This window comes from Balearica regulorum, chromosome 4, assembly GCF_011004875.1.
Source record: "Balearica regulorum gibbericeps isolate bBalReg1 chromosome 4, bBalReg1.pri, whole genome shotgun sequence".
NCBI classification, from domain to species: domain Eukaryota; kingdom Metazoa; phylum Chordata; class Aves; order Gruiformes; family Gruidae; genus Balearica; species Balearica regulorum.
This window is the reverse complement of record NC_046187.1, coordinates 6,618,933-6,639,071: the sequence shown is the minus strand read 5'-3', so window position 1 is coordinate 6,639,071 and position 20,139 is coordinate 6,618,933. Positions and strand designations below refer to the sequence as shown.

General features: G+C 42.2%; 1 protein-coding gene across 1 annotated transcript in view; it reads right to left on the bottom strand.

Moving 5' to 3' along the window:
* Positions 1 to 3,928, bottom strand: part of FGF2 (fibroblast growth factor 2) — a 34,076-nt gene extending 30,148 nt beyond the window's left edge. Inside the window, exon 1 of the mRNA XM_075751105.1 lies at positions 3,685 to 3,928. Within this exon, the coding sequence (XP_075607220.1) occupies positions 3,685 to 3,871 (187 nt within the window). The 5' untranslated portion in view covers positions 3,872 to 3,928. The remainder of the gene's footprint in view (positions 1 to 3,684) is intronic.
* Positions 3,929 to 20,139: the final 16,211 nt, after the last annotated feature.

Sequence of the window (20,139 nt, the reverse complement as noted above, 5' to 3'; positions counted from 1 at the left end):
AATCACACGATTCCAATCCTCCAGCACACAGGACATCAACTTCCATTCCCAATTTCACCAATGACACAATTATGAATAAACCAAGGTGAATGGGGTGAGTATAAAACAGTCAGAACTCTCGGTGCCGTGACAGAAAACAGACGGTATATTTCAAACAAGTCATCCCTAGTACTAGAGGCAGAAGGAGGGGAAAAGGGGGGCAAAAAAGGACATGGATAATGGAAATTTGTTTCCAGTATTAGATTTTGGTCTGAAACATAAGGAGATAGTTGTGAGCCTTCTAAAATGAGAACTTCCTTTAAAAGTAAAAATGAGGATGTGCTAATCAAATGCTATTTTGTGTAATTAATTCATACAAAAGAATAGCAACTACCACAAGAATCTCTAATTGTCCTTTAATTAGATTTCTAAACCAAATTCTCTGGAGCCATTATATTTCTTCTCTCAGAACCATTTTACAAAACCTTTTACTTAACTAAGAAAAACAACATGAGTTATCTGAGGTGTATATTTTCTTTGGGGGTTTTTTTTGTGGGTTTGTTTTGTTTTTTAAGTAGTCACACTTTGTCCAAGATTTATTGCCATCTGCCACGCCAACGTGACCTGCCAGGCATACCACAAGATTTCACAGGGACTTCCACAGAGCAGCATTCACCAGGTCAGAGTTCAGCATCGCGCAGATTTGTATTGAATGACGTACTTACAACAAAGATGCTAAAGACGTGAACCACGTAATGCCCTAACAGCATGCCTCACTGACGCTTCAAGCACTGATTTCTCTACTTCTCAGAACTAGAGTTTTTCCAGGAAAAGAAAAAAACAACCACCACCACCAAAAAAAAAAGGGAAAAAAGAAAAAAAACACCAAACAAAGAGCTGATAATGAGGAGAGCGTGACAGCAGAGGACAAGGGAACAGCTCGGACACAGTGGCGCTCCTGTGCCTAGATGCACTTGTTGGAAGTGAATCCCACCAGCCCTCCAGCTGTATCCTGCTTGCAAACCGCTCTTTTTAAACAAAAGGATTTTCTGCAGATGGCCAGAGGACCTGAGGAGCTCCTCAGGCAGCTGCTGACTTTCTGCAGCACAGGGCAGAGGCCGCGTCAGTCATTTGTAACTCAGGTTTTCCTTTACCTGTTGCCACCATTCACTCAAGAAGAAAAAGGGTAGGAAAAATAAAAGGGGCTTCAGGGAGACAAGTGCCAAAGGAAAGGGGAAAGAATACCAGTGACCAGGTAGTACTGAAGAGGCAGAGAAGAAAGTACAGAGACAAAATGGAGAGCCACAAATGACAGCAAAAATAAAGCTATAGAGCAAAATAGAGAAAATTGAAAGAGAACAAGGCAATACCACCAACACCAGAAAGATTTTCAAACATAATTCACTACTAGGAAAGCAGCATGAGAAACAGTTAAAAAATTTCTAGCATTAGTAAGGCTTAACAGTAAGAGAAAACACACATCACACAGGCCCAAGAACATAAAATTAGTACTACTTTTCCTGGGAGAATAATAAAAAAAAAGGGGGGGAGGAATGATTATAGGGGAGCTCTATGATGAAGACGATGACAACGATGAATGTCACCACCACTCAGGGCAGATTGGCCCAGTCAGGTGAGTACAGAACAACAGGCACTACTACTGGCATTTTTCACCACAAAAAGCAGAGTCCTGAATGAGGCAAGCACCTATAGCCATGGCAATGTCTAGAGATGCAGCTTCAGCCTTGTACGTCCCCAACTCAACATCATCTCCCTTTACAGCAAAAATCCAGCATATTTTCATAGCTGCTTCTAGGGGTGAGATGGCATGTTTGATCAACTAATGAGACTTATTTCCTGTAATAATTCCCACATTTCCCAAATACAAAAAGCTAAAGCCAGCTGAACATACTACTGCATGCTTTCCAGCACAGACTTAATCCGGCGCTGTAACTGACCGGTATGTGTATATGTATCAAACCACTTAGCTATATGGTAATTTAACACTTTCCTTTAGGCATCAACATTTGAAAAGTCCACATGCAGTAATTTACTGCACTGTATTAGTAAGAAATATATTTTGTTACTCCTTGCATAACATTGACTACACTTCCTTTCAAACTAGTATCTGAGAAAGAGAAATGCAAATGCACAGGACTAAGTCTGAAAGCTTCCTATAGCTTTTCCTAACATACTAGTTGGCCTAATAAAGGATACTAACTTTCCCAAAATATACTCCTCCATGTATATTTTCAGTCCATTGTATGCACAATATGTCTACCAAAGAGTCACAAAATAAAATAGACTCAGACTGAAGCCCAGCTTGGCAATACCGTTACTTGGGAACAGTCTGTAACAGTATTTCTTTGAAATTATTGGAAAAGCTTTTTTGCAAATGGTGAATGTCCAAAATGGAAAGTAATAGTAAGATCTTTTTGTCTGTCCCCTCACTTCCTTTCCTCTTTGTCCTCTGACTTTAGTCCCATCTGTGCATCTGTCAGAGCACAGGTGCGAAACAGGTGAAGAATCCTAAGACATTTCACCTGCTCTTTATGCCAGGTGCCTGCAGGCAGGCCGCTGCCTGGTCCAGGTGCACACACTCTACAATAACAAGTTTTCTCAAACTAGGAATCACATTGAGACGATCGGACAGACAGCTATACAGCAACTCCTTGTACCAGTTTTAAAGGAAATACCTCACAGGCATTTCAAAAACTTGCCACTACATCCACAAAAACTCCATACTGAATACTTTCACGTCTGCAAAAGGCATTCTGCTCTTGGGACAAAGAAGAAAGCGTTTGTAAAAGCAACCTGCCACACACTTCCTGCAAGATGGTCTGTCAGAGAGCAGGCACCTGGCACCACAGGAAGCAGATGTGAGCTCAGGTCACCGACCCTCAGACCACGTTAACCACTCAACCCACAGGCTGTGTTCCCAGCTCAGGAGCCTCTTCGTCCCTCAAAAGATCAACTATCAGGGGACAAACTGCTTCTGCTGGAATCCACAAGTTTTATCTGCATTTTATCCATCCTTAATCAAGTTTATAAAAAAAAAAAATCACAAAATGCAACATTTTAAGCCAAAAAGGCGCTTTAACAGTACTTTGTTATAAACCCTGCTTCCTTGAACTAATTTACACCTCTCATCCTAAGAGCAGCTGTACGCTAAGAGTACTTCTATTCATGAGAACCTACCCGCACCAGGAAAAAATAAACAACCTTCTTTCCACTTGTATACAACTAACGTATTTACCACTGCTGCATAAAGCAGTCAAGTGCCATTACACTCAGTTAAGAGCCGTGCAAACAAATTCAGACACCTTCTAGCACGTAAGCAAATCTCTCCGCGTTTGACAAGCTCTGTACCGCAGCACGTTGAAGGAGAAGACGCCAACAAGCGTTTGCACCGGAACATCCCACCGGTGCCGATGTGGTACCCGGACCGCGAGAAGCCCATCGCGGTCTGGCGCCACCAGCTGCAATACACGACTGTACGTGCGTATGAATAAAACATATGACCATACATACACAAGTTTGTTTATATACGAGTGCATGCATATTTCCACACACTTTCTAAGCAAAGCTCACTGCCGATGCTTCAGCAGGGCGGGCCGGCCGCCGAGGCGTCGGCCCCTCTCGGGAGCCCTGCTGCTCCGGGCGGAGGGGCCGCCCGCCCCGGCCCCGGCCTGGCGGGACACTCACTGTGGGGGTCGCTCTTCTCCCGGACGCCGTCCACTCTGCCGTCGGGGTTGATGCGCAGGAAGAAGCCGCCGTTCTTGCAGTAAAGCCGCTTAGGATCCTTGAAGTGCCCGGGGGGGAAGGTGCCGCTGCCCCCGTCGTCGGGCAGGGCCGGCAGCGTGGTGATGCTCCCCGCCGCCCCCGCCGCCATGCGCCGGGCCCCGGCGGCGCCCCGCCGCCCCGGGCCCCCGCCGCCCCCCGCCGCCAGCTCCGGGCGGCCTCGTCCCCTGCCGCGGCCGTCCAGCCTCGCCTCGCCGCCGCCCGCCCCAAGCCCTACCCGGCCGGCCCCGCTGCCCGGCACGGCCGAAGGTCCGGTCCCGTCCCGTCCCCGGGAGCTGCGCAACGGCGCTGCCGGCCGGCGGGAGGAGGGTGGGCAGGGAGAGCCGAGCACGCCGGGGACGGGCTCCCCGGCGGCACCGGGCTGCCCCCGCCCCCGACCGCCCCCGCTCCGCGCCAAGCGCCGCTCCCTGCCGCCGCGGCCGGCGGGGCAGCGGGCGGGGTAGGCGGTCGCGGAGCAGCGCTTAGTTGCCCGGCGCAGCCTGAGAAGCAGAAAGGGGGCAGCTGGCCCCGACAGGATCGAGCTGGGGGCACGACGAGGTCCGTGTGGGGGTGGCAGCAGGTCCCGGTGTCGGGCCGGGCTGTCCCGGGAGCGGGGCGGGGGAACCCAGCCTGAATCCCGGGGCTTCGTTCCGCGAGAGCGCGGCAGCGCTTCGCATCGGCTCCCACCGCCGGTCATTCCAGCTGCGCTGGGAACGTGATGCAACAACTTGCCAGATTCAAGGTCGGACATCTTCTCCTCTGGCTTTATGAATAAAATAACTGGAGAGTTATTTTTAAGCCAGAAGAAGTGATGTGGCCTATGTATCGTGTTAAATTGTTTAAATCACAATATAATGAAACGAGTTGACCTGTTAAAATCCACCCTCCAACCATTTCACTTCAGTGCATTTACCAGAAAGAAACTAGTTCTGTTCCCGTTCAGTGGTAGCAAACTGATCAACTGGTATCTACAAAAGGCAACACATGAAAATTCTGGCACCGGCCTTTTAACAACGCTACTGGTATTTCTAAAACAAACGCATACATAGTTTATAAAGCATATCGACCCATCAAACACATTGTGTGCTTGAGGCTAACGACAAAACAGGATGAAGAGGCTTGTTTCCATATCCATGTTTTGTGCCCCAAATCTCCTGTCTAGCAGCAGGCTGTTCGTGCCTGTATCAGGGGAAGCTCTCCGACTTCAAAGGCAGCGCAAGCAGCCCGGGACAGTCCCAACCAGGACAGCAAACACTGCTGGTCTCTTCATTCCACAGAGCCAACATACAGCAACCCGCACGAAGAAATAAACGCCAAAGTGAGGCACACTGTCCAGCATACGCAATTCGTAATATTCTTTTTTGCTAGCACATATATAAAGGAATTTTGTTACCAGTCAACTTCCCTTCCCAACTCTGACCCCTCACAAGCCATAAATTGTAATTCTTTACCAGAACCAGTGACAATTACGCTGCTTCCCACACCCTCACTCCAGAGGCTTAATCATAATGAATGGAACAGGCAGAGCACGGCACGGCACGGCCCACGGCAGGCGCAGGTTCACCTCCGTGTCAGCCAGCCACCCCCTCGCAGCGCTGTGGGCACAGCCAAGCATCACGCGCTTGACGTCATTCTCCACACATGGGGATTTCAGCCCCATCGTACATGAGCATCCCCACCCCTCCTTACATTCTCCAGCTCTCACTTCTTGCTGCCCGTCCACTCGTGACACTTTCTGCTATTTTGCTTGGAAATCCCACTGAGAGTTTTGAGTACCTGAGAGTTTTGACAGTCACAGCCATCAGCGAAGACTCTCCTCATTTCCTCTTGCTCTTCTGCAACAGAAGCTGTGTTCAGGGCTTTTTGTGTCCTTGCTCTATAGAGTCTTCCAAAGTCCTTGCCTCTTTCTTGGAAGGTAGATGAAGGGAAGATGAAGGTAGATTCAAAAAAGATGAAGGGAAGGGGTGAAAACATCATTCTTACACTTGTTTTCTTAAAAAACAAAAACAAAACCCCAAAAAAACTTTTCTGAAGACTAAACATCCATAGTTTCCCCTCAACCATTTCTGTAACTCTTCCCCTGCACACACAGCAGGGCATTCACAGCTCTCGTATCAAACCCTGAGCGCTGCCCTGGGAAATCATGTTTCACCATCTCATAGGTCAGCGCTCCATCTTCTGGGAAGAGGGACGCAGCCAGCAGGGCAGGAGCAAGTCCCTGGAGCCCGGGAGCACCCCACACAAGCGCAGCCTTGTCCGGCTGGAAGCCCTGCCACCGACCTGCCTGCAGCTTAAACACCATGTTTCACAGGACAGTGCCCTGGTATTTCTCAAAATCTTTTGAGCCCTGGCCCCCACGATGGGGCCCAAGCCAGTGGTGGCAGGGTGAGTAAGGTAATCAGCTCAAATTCCTTTTCAAATGATCCTTTTAAAAACTTGTGCAGCTATAAGTGGCTACCAGTAAAATCATGGGGCTTGAGAGCTATTTAGAAGCTTGTCACTGGGGCTTGTATCTGTGGGGCCTAGAAATAAAAGACAACAGAGCTAAAATGGTAGGTCATATTTCCCATATCTATACTCACCTCAAGATCTGCCAATTTTTTTTTTAAATCTATTTTCCTTTCTTTCTTCAAATGGAAAACATACTGATTTTTATTTTCTCCATTCTACTTTCTTCTGCACTCCAACCTCTTAATATGGTCATTAATATTCCTCTTAACATTGACTAAAGCAACTTTGGCAGTAGCATTTTCCTTTCTTGTGGTCTCAAACACGTTATCCCTACCACCACCCTTCCTCAACTCAGATCTTGCGCAAAATTACACCCATACAGCTACTTCCCCTCCACCCAAACCATTAATTATGCCTGCTTCCAACCCCCTTCATAAGCCTTCTCTTGGCCTGCTTAAAACATACTCCATGTTAACATGCCTTAAACCCTACCTTCCTTCTACTTCAAATATCTATCTTAGAGACCTATTCGCTAACCTGTTCCATTTATCTCAATTACCTACCCTTTTGTGTTTGTTTTGTATTGTAACCAGCTAGATTTTTCAATAGCTTACCTCTTAGAGAGGAAAAACCTGTTTTATCCAGCGCTGTTCTCATACTTAGGGGTCGTGCTGAATACAAGGCACTTCATAAACAAGACAGACACCCCATTCTGATGGTAGGTAACTGTGGGGCATCTGTATATCCAAATATTGCCTTTATTCAATACATAATATTGAAATTTCTAGAGACCCTCAGTAGCATATTACTTGGAACACCTAAAAAAAAAACCAAACCAAAACCAAAACAATAAAACAAAACCAAAACCACACAACCAAACCTAAATTATATTGTTAGTCTGGTTATAGAAAAACCTTGAAAAATGCAAGAGTAATGTTATGAGTAACAAAGTTCATCAGCTCCATCAGATTTTAGTTTTTAATCCAAAGTGCAAGAATCCAGCCTACAACTTTCTCAGACTTTCCAGCAGTTACTACTACAAATCCTGCCATACAACAACCCCAGAAAATTTCAACCCCTTTTCATGGAAGCTGCCTTTAGAGAGCTTTCAGCCATGTGTCTTTGACAGTTTACTGGGACTACGCCTCCGCACCGTGTTTGGTCACACAGGTGTCATGAAGATGATGTTTGAAAAGCATGCTAAATTAATGTGCAGAAGACCTATTTTACTATAAAATTAAAACATAACAAAAAAAGCCCTCACTTTTGAAAAGCAATTAAAACTACAGGACAGCGAAGACACACAGGAACCCCTCGGCTCATCCATCTTCCCATCATTAAGACATATCAGCAGGTGGTTTGTATCACCACAGCAGCAGGAAATGCTTCCAACTATTAGAAATGTAACATCAGCCCCAGGCCTCCAGTCCATCCCAGCACTTCTTGATTCTCTGGGTTTCTTGGCTTCCCAATCCCTCTCTTTGGTGCATATCCAAGTAACAATTAGCCAAAGAGAGATGGATAAGCTGTGTCTCTTTTGAAGTTTTTCCTGTGTTGTCTAGCGCTCAGCTAGCAGTGGAAAAAACATCCCTCACTTCACCAGCACATACCAATGCTGAACGCCTCCCACCAAATTCTCAGACATTCACTTGTCAACAGCAACATCCTCCGCAGAGTTCGACACTCGTGGCCAAATCTTCTGTAAGCGTCTTTGACTTCAGTGTTAAACGCTAGTCCACAGTCTGGCCCTTGGTTTATACGAACGCAGGAGTTGCCAGACAGCCGGTAACACCCCACCAGGGAGTGCCAGGTCTCGGTCAGAGCAGGGAATAACCTCCATGTCATCTGGCCTCACACAGTGCCTCCGTTAGTGCCTCCATTTTCCCCTTATGCTCTCCAAATCATCAATACATATCAATGTTGTACCACACACCTCCTCAATCTCAAGAATGCATTGATAAGAGACCTTATATACAGCGAAGATCTAGCTGGACTTCTCTGACAGGGGGTTGCAGTTGATCTAATTCAGCCTTACTTGGTAAATCCTTAGCATTAGGGAAGGCTGTTTCTTCCTCCAAATAACCCTGCGGGAAGCGGCACTTGCAAAGTGAGAGGAAAGCAATTTGTAGTTCTAGTGTTTTCTGAAGAACAGAGTTGTACTAGGACCAGAAAGGGGAAAGAGCACTCTCTCTCCCTCTCTTCCAACTTTTTGGATGTTATAATTCTCTGCTCCAGATGTCTCCCCCAGCTTAGAAAAATAAATCACAAAATAGGCATGAGGTAATGGCCCCTGAATAAATCCACCTCGGTGCTCCCTCCAAGTGGAAGATAACCTTAATGTGAGAGAACAGCTTTTGCGCAGGCAGTCCAGGCAGATATCTGGATAGATGAAATGTAGTGTCTTAATCTTTTAGTGATTTATTTATGTTTGAAAACACACTTCTGGGAAAAAAAAATAAAAATTACTGCTTAACTTTCAATATATTTCTTTCCTTCAAAGTCTAAGCATGAGTTTTAAGAATTCAGTAGCAATTTATTCTTCAGAATTCTTAGTTCTTTCACCATCAACAGCTAATATTTATATTCTGGGTCAATATTCATATGCTCACTTGGGACCTTAAATGCATGCTTCAGCTGCTTTGTATGATGGACGCATACAGCCACAGATCTGTCTATAGCACACTGAATTATTATATGCCTGAGAAAGTCCTTATTTTAAAAACCAAAAGCTTATTTCTTCCCTCGTCATCTTTTTTCCTGGTACAAATAGTAGAAAGAAATCACATCAACAATAGAAATAATCTCCTCCCTGTTATAAACCTCTTATAATCTCCATTCCAGGTCTGAAGAGTACTTTATCCTGTAAGGCACCAGTGGACACTTGTTTATGTCTTTCTAAAGTATAATTTTCTGAATATATGCTTGATCTGGATATGACCACAGATGGCCAAAACTGTGTTTTGGGTTGTCTTTTCAAATGGTTGATGTTAGAAACATAACAGCCCAGGATGGCTGAAGATAAGAGAACTAACAATCCAGTGAGGCTTAAATTGGAAGTAAATCAAATTTGTTATGATCCAAAATGATTGCACTTGGAAAAAGAACTGAACTCTCTAGAAGCAGTGACAGCTGTTGCAGATGTAAGAGATATAGTAGTGACCTCAACTTATGAGAAACAAGAAATAGTGTTCTAAGTACAAATATTTATGGAGGTTAGAGTTCAGAATTAGTAAAATCACCACGCTCCCTCTCTCTCATGTATATACAAACACATATACACACTTTCTCTGTATCCACATTATATAGAGTAATACATATAAATTAGCAAAATTACTCCAGACTGAGAAAATAAACAATGTCAATATAAAGCTTGATAATATTAATGAAAAAAAGACAATTAAAAAAAATACCCTGAAATCAAACATCATGAACTCAAAGAATTTGAGTTAATATTGGATTTCAAAGAAATCCAAATGTATTAAGGTAAGAGATTTCTTAGTGGGAACAATCATAAAACCACATCTCTTACTCGCAGCATTGCATTATAACCATAAGATCGTGATTTAGGTATTTCTCTCTCCTTCCACACCACTGGAAAGGCAGTGGTCCAGCCATCCTTTCTATCTCCAGGACAGCAGTGGCTGAGCTGCGCCAGTGTGGGCTCTGCATCAAAGCAGTTTAAAGACCTTAATGTTAAGACAGTAGTCCTGTCAGTTGTCCCTCCTGCTTATGACGCAAGACGTGTTTCAGTTTCATTAAATCACTACGGGGTAAAGCAGTTGCTCTTGCACTGGAAATGCTTGGACAGATGTTAAGAGATTATAGGGAGATCTTTTTACCTATAGTAGGGGGAAAAAAATCAGTGCTTGTGAGGCAGATACAAAAATCCAGCCCATGGCTGTCTGTGGTGGTGTCATTTAAGAAACCCATAAACCCATTTGAACAGAGCACATACAAACGTTTAAGAAGTGGATCTTCACATAAACACAGAACAGTTGAGGTTGGAAGGCACCTCTGGGTATCGTCTGGTCCACATGCTCAAGCATGGCCACTTAGAGCCAGTTGCAACAAGTCTGCTTGCAACAATTCCAAAAATTTTCACTCTAAACCTTTCCACATCAACTACAAACCACTCCGGGTCAAAAATTGTCTCTCTCACTGCGTTATGCTGCCTAGCAAGTGATCAGGAAATAGTGGAAGATCTGTTGCAGATTCTTCTTTATCCTTTTTTAAATTAGGTTCTTCTCTTACAAGGGTCATAAGATTCATAACTTCCATATGGGATAATTCTGAAGAATGCTAAATACAGGACTGCACTTGGAAATTAAATTATAGGTAGAGGTGAGGAAAATACTCTTTCTGTTCATTCATATGTTACGGTACAAGGCCAATCTAACATCATAGAGGAATATAGGAAAGACAGACTATTCCCAAGGAACAGGAGTTACCACATCATGCGGCTTTCATCATTTCACATTTAAGAGCAAGGAGAGATGAGATCAGTGAGACATAAGAAAAAAACCCATGTTATTTTACTATATCACGAATTTAGTTTCTATCCGTTGCTTAACTGAAATCTTGCTCTGCATTATTTCTGTAGAATACATTAGGTGGTAGGTAGAAACTAGCAAGAATGAGAAAACAAAACCAAAAGCCTTTCTCTTGGTAACAATCTGTACTGATAGTATTCCAGAAGGAATGTCACAACAACTCTCCCATTTGTTTTCTCTTTGTTTCAGGACAGTTTCCATGGATCCCCAAACCTAGGCCCCACTGAAGGGTTCCCCAGAGCATAATGCCATGCAGCAGCAAGTCACAGACCAAGCATCACATGCAGAACACAAACACAACTCCAGTAGCACAGTTAACACATTAAACATCTTGCAAATACAGTTTACTGTTCAGGATATCAGCACACTAGTATTTGAGTAAAGAGAGACATGCCCTGGAACGCTGTTAGAAGCGCAAATAAGTTATGCAGTCCCTTGTGCTGTATTAGCTTTTAGTTCTAGGGAGGGAGAACTATCCCGAATGAGTTTGAGGTAGCATTTAGTGCTGGGGTGGATATAGTTGTTATTGCTCCACCACACCCCAATGCATCCATCCATGCAACAACTAGCTTAGGTGAAACGCTTTCTGCAATTCTCCCCTTTCTCAGCTATGAAATCATTCCCGTATGTCTTTAAGTTTACCATTACTGTGCATGAACCTACACCTCCTACAATATCTGAAGTTACAAGTACTGTAAGTCCAACTTAAGCCAACTGGCGCTTGTGAAATCTTGTTTGTTTCTTGGAGAGACACTTAGCGCATTTCTTCGTGGTAGTTTAAAAAACTGGTCTGCATGCCAAAATAAGAATTTGTTGTCTGCCAAAAAAATTACTTTCCCAACACTGTCCAGGCTATTACCTCAAACCTGACCTGCAATAATTAACTTCCAGGCATCTGGGAGGTTAAATTGCTCAGTGACCTGTCTTTTTCTATGCAAAAGCAACACTCATTACAAACAGCGATTACAATCGCTATTTAGTTTACATTACTTTTCCCTCCCTCAGGAAAAATTAAAGAATGAATGCCTGCATAAACCACTTCCTTCCACCCTTATTAGTTTTATCAAGTGCAGTCTTCCACCAAGCACTTGATGGAAATTTTCTGAGAATATGCCCATCTTTGAAAGCAACCTGAAGAACAAAAAGGGTGTGTATGTTGCTATATAGTCCTTATCCCAGTGATAGTAAATTGATGCGCAAATGGATTTTGCTATTTTGCTACTAATCAAATATCTATGTAAAGATATTACTAATTATAGATGTGACAGCAGATAATCCAGAAGGTGGCAGAAGAAGGACCTGCTCACACTTTACTGGGTGCATGTCAATTTTCTCTGTAGAAGCTGTATTACCTGGTCAAAGAACCACCAGCAAATGCTGAAGAGGAAGTTTGCTCTGACATTGATGTGGCCAGCTATGACCTCTGCCTTGTTCAATTGCAGCCATAAATTGCATCAGTTTCATACGTCAGATAGCATTTGGGAAAACTTCTCTACAGACCCCTGTAACATTAAAACCAGATGTAAAATAAGCTAGCTGTACCTTAAAGAGAATGCTGAAGGTGCAAACTCCAAGCAACAGACTTAAGGGTGAAAAACATGAGCTACAGGTGCCATTACCCTCTGAAAGTTTGCTCTGAAGCTTTAGCAGTCTGTTAATCTGCCTTAATCTAAAACTCACAAATTCTCTACTGATACCCTAAGGGGGCTATCAGCTGATCCTGGAGATAAAGCTGGACCCACGAGTTTTGCCACAGGCCACAACTACTCTGTGGCATTAACAGCAGTGGTCAATGTATACATGTTATCAATGGACTTGAGAGTCTTCTGACAGCAGAGGAAGGGAAAGGCTGTGTAATCCTCCACAGATCCAGGAATGAGAACCAGGAGGACACTGAAATAGGCACAGACTCATTTTCCTTTCTCTGTCTGCCCCACCCTCCACCCCCAGCCTGTCTCGTCTTCTCATCCTTTGTCCCCACCCTGTTCCTTTCCCTTCCCCTGCTGTCAGGCACAGGTTTCTAGTCTGTTTCTAAATCTTTCCTCAGCTCCTCATGCCAAGCTCTGTCCTCTGGACTACTTTTCCTTTGTATCTCACTGTGGCTCCTAGCCATGTGCTCCATAGCTGGGTTTCCTTTCCCCACTTCTTCTTAATCCCTGCCTCCTTTCTTGAAGTTCAAAGCCTGTGTTCTCATTCCCCAGCCAATCCTCACAACCCTGTAGCTTAGTTTTTCCATAGGCTTTTTCATTTTCCTTTCCCCTAGCACTTTCCTTCCTCACGCTAGTTCCCAGCTCCCCATTTCGCTCTCCTTGCAGGGCAGTAGCCTCCAGTCCCATCAGATTGCCCATCACCACCATGCTGGCATGCCTAGCTACATACAACAGGTAACGTCAGACCGTCTCCAGCCAGCTCCTGCTCCTCAGGCCACCTCTCAGCCCTTGCTTCCTGGCACAGACCAGCCCAGGGGACCTGACACTGCCCCATGCTGTCACATCACTTCAAGCCCGCTGTCCCCAGAAAGTGAAGGAGGGGGCAGAGAAAAAGGGAGGCTGGTTTGGCCTGCTTGCTACCTCCCTTTCAACTATTCTCCAGCCCTTCTTCAGCGTGGAAGTTTTACTCAAGGCTATTCTGAAGCATCTGAACAAGTTTAATGGTTGAAACAAAATCAGTCACAAGGCTTCCTCTAAAATTTTGTGGAATGAGATGAAATTTTAACTGATGAGCTTCAAGCTCGCATGAATTCCTTTCTGACAAAGAGGTTGAAAAACTGAAACAATTTTTAAAACTCATACAACTCATCACAAAATTCTTATTACAAAACTCTTCATTATTCTTCTTCAAAGAAGATACTATTGTATAGATGACCTCAGCAACCAATCACAAACTCATACATCGTTTAGGACCAAGTGCTTCACTGCAGAGAAAAATAACAGAAATATATGCAGCTAACTTTATTGCCATAAATATAAAGGGGTTTCCTTCTGACTAATCACACACCTTGAAGTCATTTCACTGAAGACAAGAAGTAACTTGTAAAAACAACAAAAAAACTCAGCAAGCAAATAATGATAAAATCCTTTCCCTCAAAGACCAGCAAGTCGAATTCATTGCAATTAATGATATTAATGAGTTAAATCAAGGTGGGCAGCTAGGATTTTTTGTGCATATGTTTGCATGCATGTATTATACATGCAAGGATACATATAACTGAGTGCTTAGAAGACTATTTTGTAAAATTCACTGGGCACCCTGGCCAAGATGAATGCTGGATTTTAGCTGTTATTTCCATTCATAACTGAATTGCAATTTTTCAGACAGAATAATCTGAGAATTTTCATATTAAAATGACAGCAGTTTATGAATCAATTTATAGGCTTTGTCATCTAATGATTCATTTATTTAAAAAAGACCAAATTAATATCAATGATTCCTTTCACTGGGTTACACATCACATTTTATGTCAGTTGCTCCTAATACGAAGTTGGGCTTTTCTTTTATTAATTTCTTCCCCATTGTTGCATTTCCCACTGTTGTTGTTGGAATACAAACAAATAAGGACACTCACCTCAGAGGTATTAGCCTTTTCTTATGACATCAGTGTGTAGGCTGTGCAAAATCGAGGCATCAGTTAGTCACTTGCACCATCTGTGTGGGCCTGGAGAAAGCAAGATGTAATCTGTCATGTGGTAAGCTTCGAACAAAACAGCAACAATCCATATTCAGCTGTGCGGATGAAATGGGTCCCTTGAGGAGCTTCAGTCTGCCAGAGTGTGCGCTTGTGGGTGTCAGCTGCTGGGGGTCAGCTCTTCATAACGCAACGAGGGATAACTTTGTTTGTCCAGACAAGAATTGGGAGGGTGGTGGCAGTTTCACAGACTAGAGTTTGCCAAACTGTGGTGGTATTAAGTAGCACTTTAAAATTTCAGAGCCAACATCCTTTCTCATTTTTACTGACGTAAGAAAATTTGCTCTGGGATGATTTGAATACAAGAAAAGAGAAAGTGATGAAATCATTCCTTCTTGGTTTTTACTTCCCACAGGAGTAAACCCATTGTCTTCCCTGGCCTCTCTGAAGCTACCACGATGTTGTTCCTCAAAGTGGGGAAGGCAGAGGTCTACCATGCAAAATAAAAGGCTAAACACGTAGTTAGCAAGTCTCCCCGCATAGCAGCGTGCGGAAGGAAGAACACGACGTGCAGAGGATATATGCCCAGGCTACCTCACCTGTTTGGTTGGAATTTAGGAAAACATTACTTTTTACTCACACCCCTCAAATAGCACCTCTCCACTGACTTCTTTGGCAGTCATCTCAAGATTTTATTTTTAGTGCATACAGATGACAATTACATGAAGGTACAGCAATATTTTTACCTACGGCACTTGCATGTTCCCAAGTATACAAGAACCTTTACAGCCCTACGTAAAATTACTTCAGCTTGTGCTGAACAGAATTCCTGTAATATGTGTTTTCACTAAATAGGTGTCTTGTCACAATCCTTACCATTACAGATACCGTAAGATGACACCAATGCCATGCCAACTACTTCATTTTTATAAAGGATATCTGTGGAGATGACTTTCAAGGACAATTACTTATTCCAACCTCCTTTTTGCAGTGGTACCAAGTAGCTTAAAAGGATTAGTTGCTGAGAAATGGTTCTTCTTTCTTCCTTAGAGACTGCTCGCTACTTTTTTGGATTTTCTTTTTTTTTAAAGTGTAAAGAACTCTGATATTTATTTTCAGATTAAGAACACGATCTCATGAACAAATTTATTATTGAGCATAGTTATTTTTAGGGAACATTGGGTTTTTTCCTAGTGGCTAGTTTCACCACAGAGACACAGATGAGCATAAATACTATTCCTAGCTGTGGCTGCGGAACGGAGAACAGAACAGAGCAGCAGAGAACTGTGATCTTTAGCAAACAAAAGACTCTGAAATTCTGAGGGAGGGGGAGTGCAGTCCATCTTCTCACCCTAACAGTCACCAGAATGGGAAGAGCAAGCTTTCTACCATATTAGTAAAAACAAACAAACAAAAAAAACAACAACAACAAAAGAGAAAGGTGAACCTGCTGAGTACAGCCCAAAGACATTTGGTCAGGAAAGCCAGAAAAGCTTTTTCTGTAAGCACTAGAGCTGATCGCTTTCATATTTTGCTGCATCTAATAGCTATGCTCTTGTAGTCTGGTTTCTAGGAGAAGTCTCCATCTTCCTTAAGGGCAAACAGATGAGATAGTTTTAAGTATCATAACAGAGCTCTCAGGAGCTAGGGGTGGGAGAGCAGGAAGAAGTATACATGGGAAGAACGGGTAAATGCAATATAAGGAATGATTTACTGCCGCTGCCTGTTTTCTCCAGAGCCTATAACATAAGGTAGGTTAATAATCTAACAAATCTGTGATTTTATTAAATATTTAGTTCAACTATTATTTTGAACTAACTTGATTCCATGTTTAATGCAGCCCAGCCCGTGTCACATGACTGGCAGACATTCACAATGAGTGAGTGTTTTCATGAGTCAATTGGACCTATTTGGAAGCTCTATTTAAAACTTTTTTCAAGCTTAGGGGATAATTGCAATTAAATTCATTTCATTGGAGTTGTTAACTTGATGACAAGCCTTTTTAAATCAAACCTTTTCTATAAGTCTTCCTCACACTCTTGCCTTCAATACTCTGAGCATAACTTTCGAGAGAAATTTAACATTTTAGGGTATCTCCATTTTGCCTACAATTTTTAAACAGTTGATTCCCAGACAACATCTGCCGTGCTCTCCAAGTTAAGCACCAATAAAGCATCTCAGCACTCTAAAACTGGAGTCAATTCAGGCCTCGATCTAAATCCCTTAAAAATCTATTGAACTGTTTCAACTGCTCATGGTAGCCACTGGTTTTAAGACATTTGAGTTCCTAGTCAGGTCTCACTAGAAGTCTTGGCCCTATGCATCACGTATGTGAAACTGCTTGGTTCTAGGATGTGCAGTAAGGACAGCTGAGTAAAGATGTGACAGAAATACTGATGAAGTGATTTGTGTAAAAAAAAAAAAAAAAAAAAAAAGCATCATTTGTAGCTTCATCCACTTATTTTTTTTAAGCAATTGTACTTAGCAGATGGAAGTAATTTTTCTGAAAAGAAGAAGAAAAACATGCCCTTGAAATTTTATGAAGGGGTGAACAAATGCATTTTGGCTGCCAGATGCCCAAGACACCACACCAAATTCCTAGTGGTCTAGCAAAAAAGCTGCAAAATGCATGTTACTGTACCACGTGTTAGGAGGTGACAGAGGTGAACAGTTTTGGTTGTTAGAATTAGTAAAGCAAGCTACCTTTGTCCTTCCATTCACATACAAAATAGATGAGCACTGAATAGTCTCTATTTTTATTTCAGTCTCTTTATGTCAACTTTACATGCTGTCTTTAAAAAAAAAAAAAAGATTAGCATATATGATGATTAGCATATATGATGATGTTTGGATTACTACCATGTGGGATAATTGAAAACACAATTACTTTATCTGTCAGAACTTTTTTCCAGCATGGTTACATGCAAGAAAGGCAAATCGTGCTGTAAGCAATGAGATGAAAAGACTGGAACAAACTGTATGCAGTTAGCTAGTAGACTAGATGGAATTGGCCAGAATTCAGATATGGTATGAATGAATATAAACGAAGGAGTTGCATTTGCTTACCTCATGTCTGAATTTGATCTATTGATCTTAGCATATGAAAAGCAGCGGTCCTGGGAGTAATTTAGCTGTAATTCCTCCTCTGTTGTAGTTAACTAAACCTGCAGAAGATCAAGTTCAGAATGGTTAACAATTTCCCCACTTTTAAAAGTATAATCTTCAATACATTACAAAGCAGAGGCAGGGCATAGAGGTCTGATGCCTTTAAAAGAAAAAACTAGTATCAATGAGACCTTTGTTATGAAACTTCAGTGGAATCGGGATTAAGGTTCTAGGCCACAAGAGAAAAATCACGTGCAATAAAGTAACACTGTACAGTTCCACACTAGTATAAGAAAATTCTACTATAGTGTGCTTCTGGTGTTTTAAGGCAGACCAACAACAACTTGTTGAAAAAAAAAAATCCTTACAAATACGTAGGAATATAAAACAGCATTCAGAATGAGCACAACTCAGAGAAGGGTTACACACAGCAAACAAACTACGTTCACGCTGAAATGCATGACCTTAAATCATCACTGACCTTAAAGTATAATCCCACAACATTACTTTTTAAGGCAAATAATTTGTCAAAAAGAAGAAAAGAATAACTGCTTTTACACATAGTACCTGTTGCTAGCCCTTTCCCAGGATGCAGCTGCTATTTGCAGGGCAATTGCACCACTCTATAGGTTAAAGATACAGCCCTAACAACCCTCTTGGGCTTTTTATCTCCCTTTAGCGCACTACTGCCCTTGTTAATCTTCAATTCCCAGAAGCAAAGAAGAGACTTTTGACTCCAGGGACTACAGCCACAGCCCACAGAAAGCAGAAGCAAGCAAAAGTCTTTTGATACACCCAATTCCCTCCTCAAGACAAACGTCTTTTTTTTCAGATTAGACACAACCCGGCACTCCACAAAACAAAAGAAAAATTAAATGCATGACACAACGGAGAAGAGAGGTTAGTGCTGAGGGTAAATTCCAAATAGCTCAGCATGTTTTCCTGCATTGTCTCTTACGTAACCCCCAAAATTCAGTCTCGCGACAGCCTGCTGGGAGCAGAGGGGAGTGGGTCGGTAGCTCATTGACAATACCAGGCACATGCGCGCGCGCACACACACAGCCACCACACACACAAGGCTACAAGAATTAGCTAGTCCACTGCAAATGTCAGCCAGTTTATGTAACATCCTTTTACTCAGCATTTCTTATTCACTGGAGAGTGAAAAATTCAATAAACAGTCTTTGAAGAATTGCAAGTGGGGGAAGTTAGCTGGACTCATAGTCTTTCTCTGGTCACTGCTGTTGTTGGCTACTTGATAGTCTATACGTTACTTCAATTAAGTAACCAGTGAACAAGCAGGCATTTATTTTGTAAGAATCACCAATCCAATTGGTGTTAACAAGTTCTAATTGTTATTAACAGCAGCTGTCATTTTACATTGACTAAGGACAACAGCTCTGGGTTGCTGCTGTTCATGTTATCCCATGAGGCACGCAAAGACTTATTCCAGAATCCAGCTTGTCCAGAGGATAGTTTTTCAGATGGTAGAGAGCCAGAAAGTACAGACCAGATGACAGCAGTGCTAAGACTTGCTGATTTAACACACCTAGGAAACAAAGAAAGAGCTAAGAAGTGGAAGGAAAGTTTGGAGATGAACAGACTGGATGTAAGTAATACCAATGATGCCCCCAGCCAACCTTTCTAGTAAAGAAATACATTGGTGATATACTTACACCACCTTGAAATAGCACCAAGAATCTCACCTGTTCAGTCCTTCAGAATTACATATTTGATAGATGATGAAATATGACCTTTGTCTCTATGCTACATTACTTTTCTAATATTATTTTTAAATTACTTTCATTTCAGAGCTCTTATTTCCTGTTCTTCTAGGAGAGTGAGCAGTAATAAGCTGTTATGAAGGCTGCAGCTTTTTTAAAAAATGAGAAGGAAAGAGGAAGAAAGCAGATTTTCTACTCATCACAAAACAGAAGACATTGCAGTTAATAGGCTTACAATCAGAAAGAAAAGCAGTTATGATCAAAGTAAAGTTTACAATGCACATCAGACAGAATTCTGAAATTTAAGTAATATCCCTTTACAGGTATGGAAACATCTAAGAAAAAATTAGGGTTAAAGTTCCAAAACCAAGTACAGAAATTCACGGTAAGTGATCTCTATTTCTGTAACAACATCATCATAAGGGTAAAACAAAACATCTAATCAGCAAGCACAAAATCTTGAATTTTTACATTTTTTACAGTACTTGTGTTTACCATGGATACCTTTATTGACTTGGAGTGTCCATAGAAAACTCACCTGATGAGCCTTCCCTTAAAAGCCGTTGGTTTATACTCCTCATCAAAGCACAAAATTCAGTTTTTCCTACTCAAAACGTAACTGATTATACATTTAGGATTATTTATATGAGGGACAGGATTTTTTTTTCTTTTTTTTTTAAATGATGAAGGTTCCAAAAATTGTGTAAGGTTTGGTGTACTATTTTGTACCTGACTGGTCAAACCATCTTCTTGCAGCTATTTTGAACCTCCATGATAAAGTAATCTGTTTATTCAGTCTCATGATTGGTCTGATCTACACAAAGAAATGTTATTCAGGAGAGTTTTGTTTTATTACAGTAATCTTCAATTCTAATGAATATTTCTGGGTTTGATGGAGAAGACAGATCTATTTAACATATGGATC